Raw genomic sequence first — 19,212 nt, 5'->3', positions numbered from 1 at the left:
TTTTCTCAAATTATTCTCACAGTTTTGGAGGTCACCTAAGTGGTTCTCACTGGGGGTGTCTCTCCTGTGGTTGCAGTCAGGAAACATCTGGAGGCTCTCTCTCACTCCCTGGAGCTTGACATTGGCTATTGGCTGGGACCTAGTTGGTGCTGTTGTCCAGAATACACATACATGGTTCTCTACGTGGCTTGAGCATCCTTAGGGATGGTGGCTGGGTTCCAAGAGCTAGTGTCCTGAGAAGGAGACCCAGGTAGATATGATATCACCTTTCATGGCCTAGCCTTGGAAGTCACGCAGTATTATTCTTCCACATTCCATTTACATTTTAGTTAGCAGCCATGTGAGAAAGCCAGTCTCTAGGAGGCATAAAGGAAATATGCAGAGCAGAGAATCCAGGCGACATTCCCATCCCTGGTGAGGCTCAGATCAGACCTCCTTCCTCCAAGATTATGAGATATCCTATTTCTCCAGTAAATTCCCCTCTTGGCCTAAATTTGTTCTAGTTGGGTTCCTATCATTTGAAACTTAAAAAGCTCTGACTAACGTAGGGTGGGAGGAGAAGAGGATGTCTCTTCCTAGAAATGCGGTACCCACTGTGATGGAGAAATAAAGGAGAAATTCAGACTGGATTATCATCCAGATGTCTAGGGTCTGGGGTGAGGATAGACTGTCCATTAAATCATACTAAAGGTGTGTTTTCAACAACGTAGATAGACCTCGGAGAGAGAAGACAGTAAAAAACCAAGGCTGAGCCAACACTGAGAAAAGCCTCAACCTATCTAAAATAGGGAGAAAACAGCAAAGAGAGGCAAGAGAGTCTGTTCATTGAAATTGCTGGAGTGCCTTGAAAGACAGTGAGAAGCCGTTAACCAAAAATGGTGTCCACTGAAAACAGAAGGGAACAGGTCAGTCCAAGGGCAGCAAGACTAATGGTCTTTAGAGAGTGACCCCTGGGCCTGAGCGGGGGCTAAAAGAGAGCTAAGTGGAGTCCCGCCCAGCACAAAACAAAAGGTTGAACTTTTCCAATGTGCAGGCATTGTATCATGTGCTTTACTCTTATGACCTTATTTAATGACCCCTAAGAAAGTGTCCTACATAGGTCCTGCCAGCTGTCCCTGAAATCCTAGCACAGTCAGAGCTGGCACTTCCACGGTCAGGAGAGGGTCATGCCATATAAGCCCCACCCAGCAGACCCAGTGACTGGATATTCCTGGGGCAAATCTGAAAGTCCTCAGAAGTCTGTGAGGCTGCAAGCAGCCCAGATGAAACAAGAATGACAGTGCCCCTTTCCATGTTTGAAGTAAGTGAATTTTTAATAAAACTGGTATATTGGTCACACCTTCATCTATATCAATCCCATCATTCAAGTGTCTACACAGTTAAATTAAACCAAATATTTCACAGCACATTTTCAAGACAGTACAATTTTTGCACTAAAAGAAAAAAAAAAAAAAGACTGGTTACTACCAAAGTGTGTTGTCCATGAATTGAAAGACCTTCATATTTACGCAGCAGGTACACGCGCAGGAGGGCAGGCAGCAACAGAAGGCCAGACTGGAGAGCACTGTCTCTGTGGTACACGCCCTGAGGGAGGGGTGCGCCAGGGACGTGATGCGGCTGATTCCATAAAGCAAAATGGACACCAATCTCATTATTTTAGAGCCACACCTTGTGGTATGTTTATAAAATATTTCTTTCACAAGTTAAAAGCAGTATCTGCTACAGATGAGTTTAATTTTAGTAAAATCAATGAAAAAATTCTATGTTCATGCAACATTTGTTGTAAAGATTCCAGAAACACATGAGTCAAAATTTCAAATTATGACTCCCACAGTAACTGTAACTCTGCTATATAACATACATAATGGAAGAAACGTTATCAACATATACCATTGTAGAAAATCCTCGGTAAGCAGAAACAAGCTGAGTTATGCTTGTTGTGGGAATCATCACTTTCAACCAGCTAAGGATATATAAAAATTGAAACCATAAATGCATGCATTATTTTATGCATTTAATTCCAATTTTTCTTGATCCAGTTTAATCAGCTTTGCATCCAAACTACATTTCCCTTTCATAAACTGCAAATGAATGTCTTTCATAATTTTAAAATCCACATCACTTGGTTTCTTTTTCTCATGCAGGTTGCCTTTGCAGAATGGCATCATTATACCCTGTCCCTCCCCTCAAAGGTCAGGACATGTCTGTGGGGATCCATTTATCTAGATTCCTTTTCTCCCTGAAGGACACCATAGGGGAGGAGAAGAAGAATACGAGAGAGAACAAGAATCACATCGGGTAGCTTGGAAAGGTAAATAAGAGGAACAGAAAGAAGGACTCTGGCACCACGAACTCCCCCTTGGTATCTTCCCAAGCAGAAATAAGAAAAACACCACCATCATATATTTACAATGTCCAAAGTGTTTAGTCATAACATTATCTCCTCTGATCCTCACAATGACAATGAGAAAGGCAAAAAGAAAACATCATTCAGTTGTTCAGCTCTTTGTAACTCAAGTAGACTATATTTAAGATGTGCTTTTATGTTATCATTTAAAGTCTGGGCCATTTAATGGCACTTAGAATATTACCCGCCTACTACATGCACAGGATTTACTTATTATTGAAGGCAGAACGTACCTTATGTAAAATGATTATGGTTATGAGCTAAAAATTTAATATATTTTAAGCTTTTTGCTTTAGCTATATTCTGAAAATTCAATAATGAAACAGAAAGAGAAATAACTACTCTTCGAAATTCTGCTTGGGCAAAATTAATCCTGTATATTATATCCAGTATTACTTTTCCCAGATTGGTTTTAACTAAGAAGGGCACCTTCTACAACCTCCAAAGAGGAATTCTTTCACTTCTCAGCAGTCTTTACCATCAAGACGCTCGTTATACTCAAACTAAACTACTTTGGCTCAAGAAAAATCATATTTCCTTTGCCACTCTAAGTACTCTGCCCCACCATAGTGTGCATGACCTTGTGTGTTTGGAGAGTGACATGGTCAACCTTTTTTGTCTCTTAGTGCTACTGTGATCCGGCTATTCGAATTTAAATTTGTTTTCCCCTCTGTTAAAAAAAAAAAAAAATAGGCCCCAAATGGAGTCACTTCTGCTAAGCCCACATCACAAAACTGAGACTTAATCCCTAACCTAACTGTAGTTTCAGCCTCTGCCAGGAATGTAATCTTAACGAGTCAGTCTGGACTTACCTGGTCAGCACTAGTGAGGTAATCCAGCTGACAGACCCCTGCCATCCACCAAAGGAAGATGACCTTGCCTGAAACAATCCACTCTTTGCTAGTAACTTCCTTTTCCCACCCCCTTCTGCCTATAGAAGCCTTCCACTTTGTATGGCTCTCCATCGCTCCTTTCTATTTGCTAGATGAGATGCTGTGTGATTCATGAATCATTGAATAAGGCCAATAAGATCTTTAAAATGTACTCAGTTGAACTTTGTTTTTTAATATCCCTTTCTATGTACAAAAGGGATCTTTCTCCATAAAAGCAGGTAAAAATTTTCCTTCTTCATTATCTAGTGCACCAATAAAAAGATTAATTAAAATGAAGATTCAGAGCTGGCAAAAAGCCTCCATATCATTTGTTCTAATGTGGGAGATAATACAATTAATCCTTTGCCTGTGAAAGTATGACCATTTTGCATGTAATTAAAGGGTAATATTTTAAGTGCTAAAAGGAAAACAAATCCTAAGAAATATTAATTTTAAGAGGTTTTATTGTGGAGCAAGAGTTGTCTTCTTGTTACCTACAATTATAAAACAGATCTTTGTAATGATTAAAGATTAACACATAAGTTCTTAGATAGAACAGGTAAAATACAAAAAGGTATCCTCAGGGACATGAATACTCAACTTTTAGGGGTTTTTCCCCCTTACATGCAAAAAAATAATATCTAGGGCTGATAACAAAGCACAATCTCAATACTATTGCCAGACATGAAGAAGGCTGGTAAGCTGACAAATCAGTGATGGGGCTATGAGCTCTTGCATCTGTCAGAGACCAGAAAGGGGCTTCCTGCCTCATGTGATACAGATGAGAGACAAAGGCAGGCCCACAGTGAACTTTCCATACAGTCTATCCACTTTACAGGATTGTCTCAGGAAGAGTAGATCCAACCAGTGGGCAAGGTTTACCTTAAACAGAACGAAACGATCTCTTCCAGCGTGGAAACCAAAGAGGAGGTGATCAATTTCAGAGGATCACAGCAATTCCAGAGGATCACAGAAGGCTTAGAAATGAAAAACGATGGGGTTTGCTCCTCTTGAGCAGTCAAAATGTGAAATTCCCAAAGGTCTTAAAGTTTCCAATAAACTGACAGCAAATAAGGTACTGGAGACTGTCAGTACCATAAATTAAGAAACTACTTTTTCATATTTACTTATAATTAAAGCTGCAGAATTCCATGAATGGCTGACAGTAAAATATTAACACATTAAAGAATGAACCAAAGGAAAATTTTGGGAACAAGATAAGTGATCCAACAATAGAAGAGTGTTAAATAAATTACTGTACATTCATAAAATGGAGACTATGTAGTCACTCCGAATGTGTTCTTGAAGAATATCCAAGGAGAGGGAAAGAGCTGATAATACTGTAAAACGAAAAGTGAGGTTACAAAATGGTATGTTCCATATGATCTCTATTTTGGGAAAAAAAATACATAGAAAAAAAAGACTGGGAGACCATACACAAAAATAATGACAGAAGTTACCTCTGCTAATGAGATTTAAAGTTTTCACATTTTTTCTTTTCCAAATAAAAAGGGGAAGAGAGGAAATTCTTATTTTCAAAAAGAGTCAATGAGTGTACTCATCTCTTTGTCTCATCTTTTTATTAACACATAAAATGAAAAACTGAAATATATTTAGCGTCATTTAGCACTCGCATTAACAATTATTTCTCTGTAAGTTATAAAATCAATAGTCCATTCAAATTTATAGTTTCCTTATACTTTTCGCCAATTCACACACGAGCAACGTATTTTTGAAGAGACACAATGACAAATGTTTACCCAAGGTTGCAGTCTCCCACGCAGTCTTCTTCACACATCCCTGCGTCTAGAAAATGAACTTCATATGTTTGATTCCATAAGTTTTGAAGAAAACCATGATAATGAGGGCCCATAATCCCAGAATAAAACCCCCAGGAGGATGCCAATCTTTCAGCTTTGGTTTCTGCAAAACAAGGATGACATGATACATTTAACAATAGGTAAATAATTAAACAGTGGATAAAGCAAATACTGACAGAAAATAGAAATTTTACAGGTTGTGTTTTAAGGGGGAGTAATTTCACCAAATTAAATGTATTGGGATAGCAACAATGGTAAAGGCTTTAAACAGAATAAATATTTCAAAGTAGTTCTCACAGAGATCAGTTTCAAATGACCTTTTGTTCCCTCAAAGGGGCTTTTCCTGACTGCCCTACCCACCCATCTCTCTTCAGGCAAACTATTCAGGAGCCTAACAGTCCTTCTCACTGGGAATCTAAATATTCATTAGCTGGTTGGTTTCATCTGTCTCTCCTATTAGACTACAGCTCCATGAGCGTCATCTTGCTATATTCCCAGCACCTATCTGCCTCAGTGCTGGCATACAAGAGATACTCATACATTATACTGAATAAATCAGTGAAAAACAAATGGATTCCATTTATTCAGATATTCAACAAATATTTACTGGGGGGCCACTGCCTTTGGTCATGTTACTCCCTCGAGGTAGAATGCTCCTTACTCCATTCTGCCTATTCAAAACTCACTAACTCAACTGCCAGCTCCTCCAGATTTTCACAGCTGATAGATTCTTCTCTTTGAATCTGTAGCTCCTTCGACGTTTACTCCTGTCTGCCATTAGAGTTATCTTTATCACGTATCTCCCTGCAGACTTCCAAATCTTGGCTAAGTGCACTTTACGTCCCCTTCTCCTTCCCCCCACCCCCAAACACCCAGCCAAGTGTCTTGTACGTTTCTTTGCCCAGCAATGAAAGGCAGACCAGTCTTCTCCATTTAGTTATCATTTCAACAGCTACATTATGGCCCTCAAACTGGAGGCCTATGGCTCTGATCTCTTTGTGAGTTCTACTTTCTGAATTACCAGCCAAGATTATAAAGACTGTTACGATAGGAGAATCATATTTCAGAGTAGACTAGAGAGAAGAGAAACTGTAATCTCAAATGTGCTTTAGTCACCATGTAAACTAGATCCTAGGAAGGTTCATAAATCCCTTAGAGGTATCCACATCTTAGAGTTTGGTTTTCCCTTACATAACCAGGACACCTAAATGCTCTTCACTCAATCCTCAGCTCATCATATTGCAAAACAAAAAAAGAAAGAAAGCAAAGCTCAAAAATAAAAGAAATGAGGTCAAATCAACCAGAATTCATCAGTCAAATCAATTCATCAGAATTCATCAGGGTCCATACCAGTAATATACATTCAGTGCCACATTCTTTAGTTACTAATGTTTATTATCTATGTTTTAAAATATCTGTTACCTAATGAATACAACATTATAAACCAAGAAAATTCCAAAGAGTATTTTGATAAAATGAAATTCTATTTTTCTTTTAATTTTATAAATGGAGAAGTTATCTATGGAAATGCCTGATTTTCAATTAGATGATTTTTCTGCAACTTTTTCCTTTTCTTCTGAAGCTCTCCTCCCTTAGCTTCAGCGATACTCTTGTCAGGCTTTTACTCTACTTCTCTAACCTCCTCGTCAGCCTTCTTTGCTCCTTAAATGCTAGTGTTCTCTAGAGCTCTGCCTTCAGCCACTTACTCTCTCCCTTTGTAAATATCTTTGGGTGACACCTGGTTTCAACCTCTGTCAACAGGCTTATGAATCCCAAATTTATATCACTAACCTGGAACTCTACACTAAACCCTAGATTCATGTACAATTAACAGACATCTCTACTTGGATATTCCAAAGGATCACAAACTTCACTATAGCCAAGACTAAACTCATTCCTGACCCCTCCACCCGATTCTGCTCTTCTTTCCCTGTTCTCCACCTCTCCATCTACATGAAGGGCATCACCAAGTTCCCCAAGAGATACACCTGGAAGTCATTTGTAGTTCCCTCATCTCTCAGCCCTCCCTACTTCAATGAATTACTAATTCTTATAAGTTTTCTCACTATCATATCTGTCTTTTACTAGTGTCTTATTGCCACTGCCACTACCTTAGTTCTAGCTCTTATCATTTCTTGTCAAGATTACTCAGTCTCCTAACTAGTTTCTCTTCCCCCAAGGTGCCCTCTCTCTTCCATCTATCAACCCTACGGCTGCTAGACACACCTTTCTAAAACACAAATATGTATTTGTATAATACACAGATATAAAAGCCTCACATGTATGCCTGTAGGTATTACTTGCCTTAAGCATACATTACCTTTGTAACTTAAAAGATTAAATAGGGGGCTGGCTCCATGGCCTAGTGGATAAGTTCGCACTTTGGCAGCCCAGGTTTGGTTCCTGGGTGCAGACCTACACCACTCATTGGCAGCCACACTGTGGTGGCAACCCACATACAAAATAGAGGAAGAATTAGCACAGACGTTAGCTCAGGGCAAATCTTCCTCAAACAAAAAGAGGAAGATTGGCAACAGATGTTAGCTCAGGGTGACGCTTCCTCATTAAAGAAAAAAAAAATTAAATTAAATTAATGATTTAAAAACCAGGGTATGGTGTGGTGTGGTTCAAAGAGCATGGGATTTAGTTAGAATCAACTGCCTTGCATTCAAAGTTTAGTTTTAATACTTAAAGCCCAAGTTATCTTCCAAGGCACTTCTCCAGTCTGAATTTCTGAATCTGTAAAATGGGCAGAGTAACACATACCTCCTAGGAATGAATGAATGCACAATTACTGCAATGATGTGTTTTTTGAAAATTTAGTTTATAACTACTCATTCCCACCTAGAAAAGTGATGATATGAAACTTAAAGTACTTCTTAGACAACTTTCATTTGTGTTTGCCAGTTACAATGAACAATGTTTGAAAAAATCTGATTTTTGTTATTTTAATTTGTACAACTTTATTCAATTCAAAATTAACTTGTCAAACTATCAGGAGAGAAAACCACGTTAATATTTTCATCTGGCTCATAATGCTATGGTTTTAGGAGTTTCCAATCAGATGCTTAATATGAACTGAACTGACAATATTGTTTGCAGTGTTTACATCCACCTTCACTCCCATATCTACTCTCAGCCTCCTTCCAGAAACTCCCCCAAACACCCCAAAATATTAAGTCCACTTTTCCCCATGTTACTTTCTACTCAAAAGTCTCCAATGGCTTCTGGTCATATGTGTGATGATGATGATGACAAAAGTCCTTTCCCTCTAGTATCTTACAAGATGATAAGTTCAGTGGCTCTCAAACTGTTTCAAATGGCAGAATTCACGGAAGTCACAGTGCTCTTTGTGCAACACTATGAAAAAAATCTTAATTTAATTCCAGTAGAAAATCTAGAATAATTAATATAAAGCATAGTTACATTAAAGATAGGTAATGTAAATATCACAAGCATGTGACAATGAAAAAACAGGCGCGTGAACTAAACATGACTGACTACTGCTCAGTTTTGGTCCTATTTGTTTCCTACTAGTCCAACAATTGGTAAGTCATGCCAAAGTGTTGAAAAAGCACAAAGCCCAAAAATTATTTTTCCACAAACTGGGAAAAGATTAGCATTATTCATTATTAGTGGAAGCACACCTTTATACAACAGTCTGCAGATGTTCCTTGGGAATCCAGTTTAAGAGTACTGACCTAGCTGGGGAGACAAGATTCAGATTTTCCCCAATAACTAGGAGTCTCTGATTTATATGGTATTTGAAAAAACATACATACACTCTCAGGTTATTACTTTTAAAAAATTAAATATATATTGGCAAAATCTTGCATTAAACTCTTAACTGTAGAGGAACAAGCTATAATATACACAATTGTTCCATACACCAATGTAACGAATTTCAGTGCTAAAAGAGTTCAGGAAGTATGAACTTTCAAGAGTTCAAGAGCACTGTAACTTTCAGGTGGTGTTTAAACCAAGCCATGTGAAAAAGAAAAAGTGAGCATCATTTAAGCTCTGTGATTCATTAGAGATGACTGAAATAATAATCAAGTAGTTAACAGCAAATCTTATTTCTGCAGCTGTAGAAACTCTAGTCTCTTTCCATTGAGATGAATTCTCTGAGGTTATAATTTTACCATTAGATCTTAAACTTAGCAGCCAGAATCAGTTGCCAAAGATAAGACAACTATGGCTTCTTTGGAAGTAACTATCATTTCTCCAAAGATTGGTCCTGGCAGCTATTTTGATCTGTTATTCCAAAGACTGGCTCAGAGCATTCTGGAGGCATTGCTTCCCGGTCCTTCAACTGTGTCCCACACTGAGACCACTGATGCCCAGGAAAGAACCAGAGGGAAAAGCAAAGTGCTAGAGCTGTGGTTCCCCAACAGCAAACTTTGAAAGTAATAATGGAGGACTAAGAAATATATGTAATTACTCCAAAATTATAATGGAATGATGTTTTTATTCACATTATAACATTGTACAAGGTAACAAAAACAGCAAATCTCAGCCTTTCAAAATGGCTATTTGCAATTGCTACTGTATATTCATTACATATTTTTGATTAACAAAAAATGGAAAATGGGTTATTAATTAAATACAGTTTGGACTCTTAGCTTAACATGGCATCTAAGTAAAACCCCCCAGTGTAACCTCTCCCATCTTCTCAGGAAAATACATACAAAAGCACAGAAAAAGACAACAGCACACCCTAAAATTTAACCTCTGATGAGAAACCTCAGACAAATTCATTAACTGAAAGTCCTAGAAACCAGGTCTAGAAACATATTAATGGCAGTCCAGTTTTCTGATTGGTACACATGATACAAAGGTTACACTGCTCTGTGAAACACAATAATTATGTCAGCTGAGAAAGGGACTTTGGCTCTCTCCCTTTTCTGCCTGCTATTTAAGAGAAAGTGTTGACATAGTAGAAGGATGGCTTTATGAGGCAGCCAGAGGAGTGCAACTCATTCCCATTCCCCCAACAGCACACCTCTCTATACATCCATTTAAATACAGTTCCCAGTAAAGAGCCTGTTAGAAGGTAGAGGGGCACTAACAATGGTTCGCTGCAGCTATGATGCCTCAATATCCTCATAAAAAGCTCTGCAGAGAAGGGAAAATATAGGAAAAATCCCTTTAGTAGAGCATGTTAAGAAATACGGGTTTTCCATATACTTCCTATGGTGGTAGATGATCCTAGTTTAGTTTCGCAAAGCCACATTTGATGACTACCTGCCAGTCACTGGGAAATGTTTCACAAGCTATTCTTCAGATGCAGACATGAGCAGGCATTCAAATCTAAGCAGATAGTGAGAAGCATCCACATGCCCTGTTGCAATTACCAACAGTGTTCTAGGAAGAAAGAAAAAGCAAGGTGAGGCCCATGAGTAAAAAATTCCCACATGAGAAAGAAATATCCTGAAGACGCAGAGAACATATCTCTGAATAAGATTTAATAAGGAACTACGAGATAATTAAGCAAAATTTTATTGGGTATGGACTTGAATAAAGATGCACAAGGAACCAAATATAAAACAATGGTATAAAGAGAAAAACAATGTAAGATACAAGGACAACAGGCTGAGATAAAAACGGAGCTGGGTGACATAATTTTATAATAGTAAAATTAAAAGCTACATTGAAGAGGAAGATAGCACATCTCTGAGTCCTTCATTCACCTAACTGTGGTAGACTGACAGCGAAAAATGGCCCCAAGTCTCCATACTTCCCTGTGTCCACACCCTTTGCAATATGTTGCTTTATAGCAGCTCTCATCAAGAGGTGGAATCTATATCCTTACTCCTTGAGTCCGCTGGCCTTGTGACTTCCTTTGGCCAACAGAACACAACACAAGCAACAGTGTCCTAGTTCCAAGGCTAGCCTCAAGAGGCTGTGTTTGCTTCTGCTCTCTCTCAGACCTCTGCTACCACCGTGAGAAAAAAATGTAGTCAAGGCTTCTGGAGGAAAAGGCACCATGTGGAGAACTCAGGTCCCCCAGCCAACAACCAGCCAACTCCCAGACATGGAACCACCTAACCAACACAGGGTTGACCACAGACCCATGAGGGAGACCAGCAGAGAACAGAATTGCTCAGCTGAACTCAGCCTAAATTGCCAACCTGAAGAATTATGAGTTAAATAAATGGTTAATGTTTTAAGCCACTAAGTTTTGGAGTGGTTTGTTCTGCATCAAAAGCTAAGGGATACATCCATTGAGGTAACAATTAATGTTGGAAGGAAAAATCCTATTCCTTTATTATGATAAGCAAATAAAGTTCCCATCTACATACTTGTAGCTCCAGGTTTCTGCAACAATGGTATAAAAAGAACACCATGAAGGACAGCTAATCAACCTCTTGTCCACCATGAACTTTGTTGAGGTAGGGGAGGTCTGTCAAGATCTCCTAGAATGAGAAATCCAGCCTCATTAACTCATCCTAGCTAAATTTCAGAGTAAGGACTTCACAAATACCTGTCGTACCTGAACGATATTTACAGCCAGACTCTAACAAAGCTGTCCAAGAAAAACACCTGCTATACTGTCTTCTAGAGGTAAATTCCATGATGTTCTCTGCCGCCCCCACTCACTTTAAGGGAGCTACAGTGAGGCTCGCTTCCAGCTCTCTCTCAGTCTTCCTGGAAAAAGACTCACTCCACTTGCCACCACGCCAGTAACTGCTCTCGAGGAAACGAAATGGGGGAATCTAGAGACCAACTCACCTACCTTCCCTTCAGCCTTTCTCCTCCCAACTGCAATCTAGATCTGAAGTCTAGTTCCTTTCTTTTTGAAGTGAGCAATTAGTGTTAATCAGATGTTGCCCACTTACTGGAGAAATGAACATCTCCCAGGATCTTGATGCACCTTACCCACAGCAAATTTGCAAAGCAATTAATGTAATCTAAGATAATTAAAGATGATTTGCTTTTGACTATGATTTTATCTCTCATAGAAAGCTGACCATAGTTTTTCCGTAGCCATGATTTTAGTTTTTCTGTGACAAGAACACCCACTATTAACATCATTAGTTAATAAGGCTCTGGAATTTCTGGCCAATTCAGACATAAATTTAAGAAGGAGAAGTAAATTTTCACTATTTGCACATATTATGATTAGATATCAACAAATTCTACAAAATCAACTCTTATACTTATTGAGAATAAAGAGCTCAGGTCTGAGATAAGTATATAAAAAAACACCCTTCCAGTATGCCAGTAAAAATGAGTCAGAAAACAGAATAGAAAAAAATTTCACTCACAATAGCAATAAAAAACAAAAAATAACTAAGAGTACCCACAGCATGGGACAGAAGGTAAACAATCTACACTACTCTACAGAGAGGGGTAAACAGTCCTGAATATCAAACGGATAGGATAAAGCTAATGTACAATGTTGTTCTGATGCAAAATAGAAAGATGAAAGAAAACCAGAATAGAAAGTAGGCAATCAGGCCAGTATCCAAGAATTTAGTAGACCACAGAAGAACTATCACAAATCAACAGGCAAGGGAATATTCTTACTGGTGTTCTAACAATGGATTAACATTTGGAAAAAAAAAATCAGTTTTGTTTCTAAGCCAACACTATAAACCAAAATACATTTTCCATGGTTTAGCACTAGATGTAAAAATATTAGATGTAAAAAAAAATTTTTTTAATTACTTTTGTAAAATGGCACCTAGGGACACATCATAATGGTAGCTATGGTAATTGTACTGGTGGAGAGAGTTAAAAAGGAACTCATTATGGAGAGTAGAACACACGAGTCAAAGGGCCACAGGCTGAGGGGACTGTCAGTGGGTGGCTACTCAGGAAGGACTTCGTGGGAGAGCTGGCCCTTGAACAAAGTGTCATATTTGGGTTGGTGGAGAGGAGACGACAACACCCAGACGTTGGCACATGGAGATAAGAAAAGCCAGGCATTGGGAAAAAGGTGATGCCCCAATCTTGCAGGCAGGAGGAAGGTGATGGAAGCTCCACGAGGGTGGAGATTTGCATTTGCCTTGTTCATTACTGAACCCACAGGATCCTGGTGCTTAAGAAATCCTGTGGAAAGAATGGATGCTGTTTGGGAGCAGCAAGCATTAGGGCCAAAGAGACTCTCATTCTGTGAATGCCCAGCTGCGTGTTGGGATTTGATACAATAAGTCTCTGAGAGCCTGAGCCAGTAACAATTCACAAGCGAATGGGGTAAAGAAGATGAAATATAGGAGAATCTGCACCATAAAGAGGTTTATAAGTCTAAAAGCAGTGAATGAAAACAGCAAAGAAAAGGTGGAGAGATTTTTAAAAGAAATTTTGAAAGCTCTGTATTTCTCAAAGTGTATAAATCAAATTAAAAGGCAAATATATGGGAAAATATGACAGAAAGCAGGGTTAATTCAGTACATGAAAATCTCTCAAAAATGATTAATAAAAGACACAGATTTGTCAATCAATGAGACAGGGAAATGAAAATTTTCACAAAGGCATAATTACAAATGGCTAATTAAAATCTGAAAAACTTTAATGTTCTTGATCATAAGAACAAATTAAAAACAATATAGCAACTATTCTTTCCTCTTTAAAATTAAATTAGTAAACGTTAGTAAGGATGGTCAACTTTTCGGGAAAGTAATCTATTAACATGTTCAGAGGTCTTTAAAATGTTCCTGTCTTCATTCCTAGGATCTCTTCCACTTCTAGCGAGGACCTATATTAAGGAACTCAGAAATGCTGACAAAGATTTTAAACAAAGATTTTCTTCTCAGTGTTATTCACATAATAAAAACAAGAAACAATGTATACAAAAACAATATGGGCAATATTGTACAACCACAAAATTAAACAGTCATCAAAAAGGTTTTCGAACAATTTGAATGATTTGGAAAGATGCTTATACTGTAATGTTAAGAAAATAAAAGATGCAAATTGAGTATGAAATATCTTTATTTCTATAACAATAGTCAAAGAAAGGAAATATACTAAAGTCTTAATAGTGTTCCTCTGGGGGAAGCAGGTTTAGAGGCAGTTTTAATCTCTTCTCCATACTTATCTATACTTTTGAAAGTATGATTTCTACAATAGATATGTATTTCTTTTATTATTTTTTGGGGGGGGGAGAGAAGGGCAATATACAGGAAAAAGCTGTATTAAAAGAGCCCACCTAGAAGAATCTTCATATATTCATCTTTTCCAAATTAGGAGATGTACTGTAATAATACTATTTAGTATTTGATATCCTACTTTAAGAAAAAGTAATGCAAATACCATGGCAGCAACACAATATAATACAATGCCTTTTCAGAATGTATTTAATGATACTCCTGGAGTATAACAATATTGCTATTTTTAAAACAACTATAGGTAATATTTTAGACATTCTACAGTGCTGTTACTCACAATCAAATGACAGATTGGTATAATTATTGCATTTTGCAGTGCAGCTGCATTTGCGGTAAGTTCATATTAAAGTATAGCTTGTAATTTCATTTGTGTCCATATTAGAGCTTCTCATAAAATGACTGATTTTATGTAGTTAAAGTACTCTGTTGACTGCTATTAAATACACTCCTCTTTCTTTTTTAACCTTTCACAATAACAGCTATAATACAAAGGTGAAAAGCATACATAAAACACTACAATGTGTCATGAGCAAACACTTAAAAGCTTAAGGGCTACCTATTATTAAAATGCCTAATCTTTCAAATTAAAAAGATAGGTAGCTAAGCAACACAGCACTGCCAATTGTGAACAGTACGCAGTCTACCTTTCATGTTGTTGGGAGAACATTATCACAGGACTTCAGAACAGTTAGAGCACAGATCTAAGTAATAAAATTATGTAAAAAGAGCAAACTGAGGATTTTCAAAATTGTTTATTGATTTTCAAAATACGTTTATTGGGAAGTAAATGGAAAACTTTCAAGGTTTCAATGAGATTCTTTTTTTAAAATATAATAAGCATATCAGTTCAGTTAAACTGTATTTCAAGGAAAGAAAAAAACAATCTATTGAGGTTACAGTTATAATTACTTTAGAAAATAGCTGTTTGTTTTCAATTGTTTAATCAGTGGCAGTTTATTAGTATTTCCAGTCCATCTATATCCTCTCTACAAAATATAATTTGTACTCTTCAAATTATATTAACAGTATAAATCAAATTGTGGTCAGCAGAATTCTAAGCCCCCATGAGTCCTTATCCCTGGACTACACATCCTACTTCTTCCCCTTGAGTGTGGACAGGACTTGTGAATATGTTGGGATATCCTCCTGTGATTACGTTACACTCATTATATAGCGAAGATGAAGGGATTCTGAAGATGTAATTAAGGTCCCTAACCAGCTGACTTTCAGTTAATCAAAAGGAAGATTATCCTGGGGGGAGGGGCTGACCTAATCAGGTGAGCCGTTTAAAAGAGGGTCTGAATATCAGAGACATAAGCCAGAGAGATAGGTATATTAGAAGCAGTTGAGCTCCTCTCCCGTCAGTCTTCACGTATCAAACAGTCATGCTGTGGAGTGCACCATGGGCAGGGAAGGGCAAGCAGCCTCTGGGAGGTAAGGGCCTCAGTCAGTCCTATGGCCATGAGAAACTGAATTCTGCAAATAATCAGTAAACTTGGAAGAGGATCCTGAGTCTCAGATGAGACTGCAATCATGGTTGACACCTTACTATAGCCTTCTTAAGACACTGAGCACAGGACTAAGCTAAGCTGGGCCCAGATTCCTAAGCCATGGAAACTCTGAGATAATAAATGCTTTTAAATTGCTAAAACTTGTTTGTTACACAGCGACTGAAAACTAATTAACAAACAAAACTTGAAATAAAACTATTCATTACATCTGTTACCTGTTCCTTGGGTGGAATAAGTGATTAACATATTAACCTTACATGTTTTAAAAAACAGAAGTAAAAAGAATGAAGTTTCTAGTCTCATTCCTCCTACTCTTCCATACCTATTTATTCTCTAAGACCCTGCCAAAATGCCCAGAACAACTTAAAAGCAATCCCTAAAGGGATCAAACTGATCCTAGAACAAAAATCCAACACTCACTACATGAATAAAACAAAAATCCAGAATCCAGCAGACAACGATGACAAAAAAATTAAAATATCTAGCATCCAATAAAAAAAAAACCCCAGCCATTGAAAGGAGAGAAATATGACCCATAGCTTGGAGAAAAATCAATCAACTGAAACAGACCCATAAATGAAAAAGATGACAGGGCTCCTAAGACAGCTATTACACATGAACATATGAGGAGAGAAATAGAATATATAAATAAGACCCAGACAGGATTTCTAGAGATGAAAAATATGAAATATGAATGAAAAACGCACTAGATGGAATTAACAGCAGATTAGACACTACAGTAGAATTAGCAGAGAACTATTAAGATAGCAATAGAAATTACTCAAAATGAAGCACAGAAAGAAAAAAAGCAGGAAAACAAATAAAAGAATAAAGGCTAAAATAGAGAGCCTCAGTGAGCTGTGGCACCATATCAAGCAGGATCACATCTGTGTAACTAGAGTCCCAAGTAGGGAGGGAGAAAAATATCCGATCAAATAATGACTGAAATTCTTCCAAATTTCATGAAAACTATAAACCACCAAACCCACAAAGCTCAACTTCAAGCATAAAAAACATACATAAAACCACTCAAAGGAACATCATAACCAAAATGCTGAAAAACAATGAAAAACAATGATAAAGAGAGTATCCTAAAAGCAGTCAGGTAAAAAGAGGTCTGTTCTTACAGAGCAGGGTTCAGCAAGCTACAGCACGCGGGCCAGCCACATGATTTTACAAATAAAGTTTTACTGGAACACAGCCACACTCATTCATTTACATATTGTGTATTGCTGCTCTCTCACTACACCAAAGTTAAGTTACTGCAACAAAGACCAGATGACTCACAAGCCTAAAATATTTACTATCTGGACCTTTAAAAAAAAGTGCGCAGACCTCTGCCACAGAGGAACAAAGATAGGAATGACTGAACACGTGCTGCCAGAAACCATGCAGGCCAGAAGACAATGGAAAGACATCTTTAAGGTACTGAAAGAACAAATGTACCAAGAGAAAAAAATCTTTCGAGGATGAAGGTGAAATAAAATACCTTTCAATAAAACAAAAGGTTTGAAAATTCAACAGACCTATACTACAGCAGACTTATATTACAAGGTAGTATACCAAATACCTATACTGCAAAGTATACCTACAGCAGACCTATACTACAAGAAATTGTAAGGGGAATTCTTCCAGCAGAAGAAAAACTATACTAGATGGAAATGCAGATTTACACAAATGAATGAGGAGAGATAGAAATGGTAAATAGGTAGATAAATATAAAAATATTTTCCTCATTTTAAAACTTTTTTAAAAGACAATTGACTGTTTAAAGCAAAAATGATAATGCATGGTGGGGTTTACAACATACGTAGAACCAAATAGATTACAACTCAGCCCAAAGGATGGAAGAGAAGAGTAGGGAATACACCATTATGAAGTTCTTATGTTACACACGAAATAATATAATATTATTTAAAGTAGACTGTGATAAATTAAAGATGTACTTTGTAAATCCGAGAGAAATAACAGCACCAAAGTGGATTCACTAATAAACCAAAAGTGGAGGTAAAATTGCATCACACAAAATACTCGATCCAAAAGAGGTCAGGAAAAGAAGAAAAAAGGGACTAAAAACAGATGGAGCAAATAGAAAACAAATAGCAATATGGTAAATTTAAATCCAACCAGATTTAAATCCAATGTAAATACTGGTAATTACATTAATTGAAAGGATCTTAACACTCCAATTAAAAGGCAGAGAATGTCAGGTTGAATAAAAACATAAAACCGAATGTAGGAAACCTACTTTAAACTTTAAGACACAGATAGCTTAAAGGAAAACAAAAACGATATAACACAGAAAAAGAAAGCTGGGCAGACTATACTAATGTCAGAACAAAGTAGACTTTAGAACAAGGAATATTATAGGGATGAAAAGGAATTTGTCATACTGATAAAGGGACTGATTCACCAAAAAGACATACCAATTCTAAATGTACTTAAACAGAGCTTCAAACATACAAAGCAAAAACTGATAGAACTGAAAGGAAAAATTATAATTGTATATTTCAGCACAATCTAAGAATTAATAAATAATAAAAAAATCAGAAGGAACATAGAAAACCTAAATAACATTATTAATCAATTTGATGTAGTTGATAGTTATTTCACTCCATCCAATAACAGAATACAAATTCTTTACAAGTACACATGGAACATTCACCATGATAGACCAAATTCTGGTCTATAACACAAGTCTCAATAAATTTAAAAGGATTGAAATCACACAGAGTATTCCATACACTGGAATTAAACTAGAAATCAGTAACTGAAAGATACTTGGAAAAGGCCCCAAATAACTCAATAAGAAATCACAAGGAACATTAGTATTTTGAACCGAATGAAATGAAAATACATTTCAAAATGTGTGGGATGCACATAAAATATGCTTACAGAGATATGTGTAGCTTTAAATGCTTGTATTAGAAAAGAAGAAATTTCTAAAATCAATAACCTAAGATTCCACCTGAAGAAACTAGAAAAAGAGCAAATGAAACCCTAAGTAAGCAAAAAAAAAAAAATAAAAATGAATTCAATAAAAAGGAAAACAAAAAAATAGTAGGAAAAAAAATCAATAACCAAAAACTGCTTCTTTGCAAGTTCAATAAAATTGATAAACTTCTGGGAAAACTGATTAAAAGAAAAATGATAAAGGGACCATCAACACAGATTATACAGACATTCAGAAGATAATAAGAGGCTATAAAAATGACTTTATGGCAATGAATTTGACATTTATGCCTTGAAAGATACAAACTACCATCTTAGCCAGTTTTAAGCCAGAGAGCAAAAAAGACACATATTTCTCTAGAGTCTACAAAAATTTCCACATCCCTAATGGCTTTGGAAAGGAGAGTCTCCGCCTAGAGAGAGGGAAGGGATTTCCAGAGTGTACAACAAAAGGAATCTGTACTGATAAGAATGCCCAGGAAGGAACCCAAGAAAGTTAAGCAGAAATATGCAGATAATAATGCCTAATACTTTTTA

The 19,212-nt window shown here is 37.0% G+C and overlaps 1 protein-coding gene and 1 long non-coding RNA gene across 6 annotated transcripts in view; one reads left to right on the top strand and one right to left on the bottom strand.

The window, feature by feature from the left end:
- Positions 1-1,286: 1,286 nt before the first annotated feature.
- Positions 1,287-19,212, bottom strand: part of PIGK (phosphatidylinositol glycan anchor biosynthesis class K) — a 110,151-nt gene continuing 92,225 nt past the window's right edge. For 2 of the 5 annotated variants that reach the window (XR_011438394.1, XM_070266376.1), the window contains 2 exons: positions 5,040-5,202; positions 1,287-4,619 (listed from right to left, as the gene is read on the bottom strand). Coding sequence is in view for 3 of the 5 variants with exons in the window: in XM_070266376.1 (XP_070122477.1) it covers positions 5,086-5,202 (117 nt within the window). In the remaining 2 variants the exon portion in view is untranslated. 5 annotated transcript variants of the gene reach the window in all.
- LOC111773618 (uncharacterized) lies at positions 12,851-14,022 on the top strand. Its single transcript, XR_002808268.2, has 2 exons — positions 12,851-13,041; positions 13,776-14,022. It is a non-coding gene; the product is annotated as an uncharacterized lncRNA (long non-coding RNA).

Source organism: Equus caballus, chromosome 5 (assembly GCF_041296265.1).
Source record: "Equus caballus isolate H_3958 breed thoroughbred chromosome 5, TB-T2T, whole genome shotgun sequence".
Classification (NCBI taxonomy): Eukaryota; Metazoa; Chordata; class Mammalia; order Perissodactyla; family Equidae; genus Equus; species Equus caballus.
Note: the sequence above shows the minus strand (reverse complement) of the source record. Positions and strands in the feature narration are given on the sequence as shown.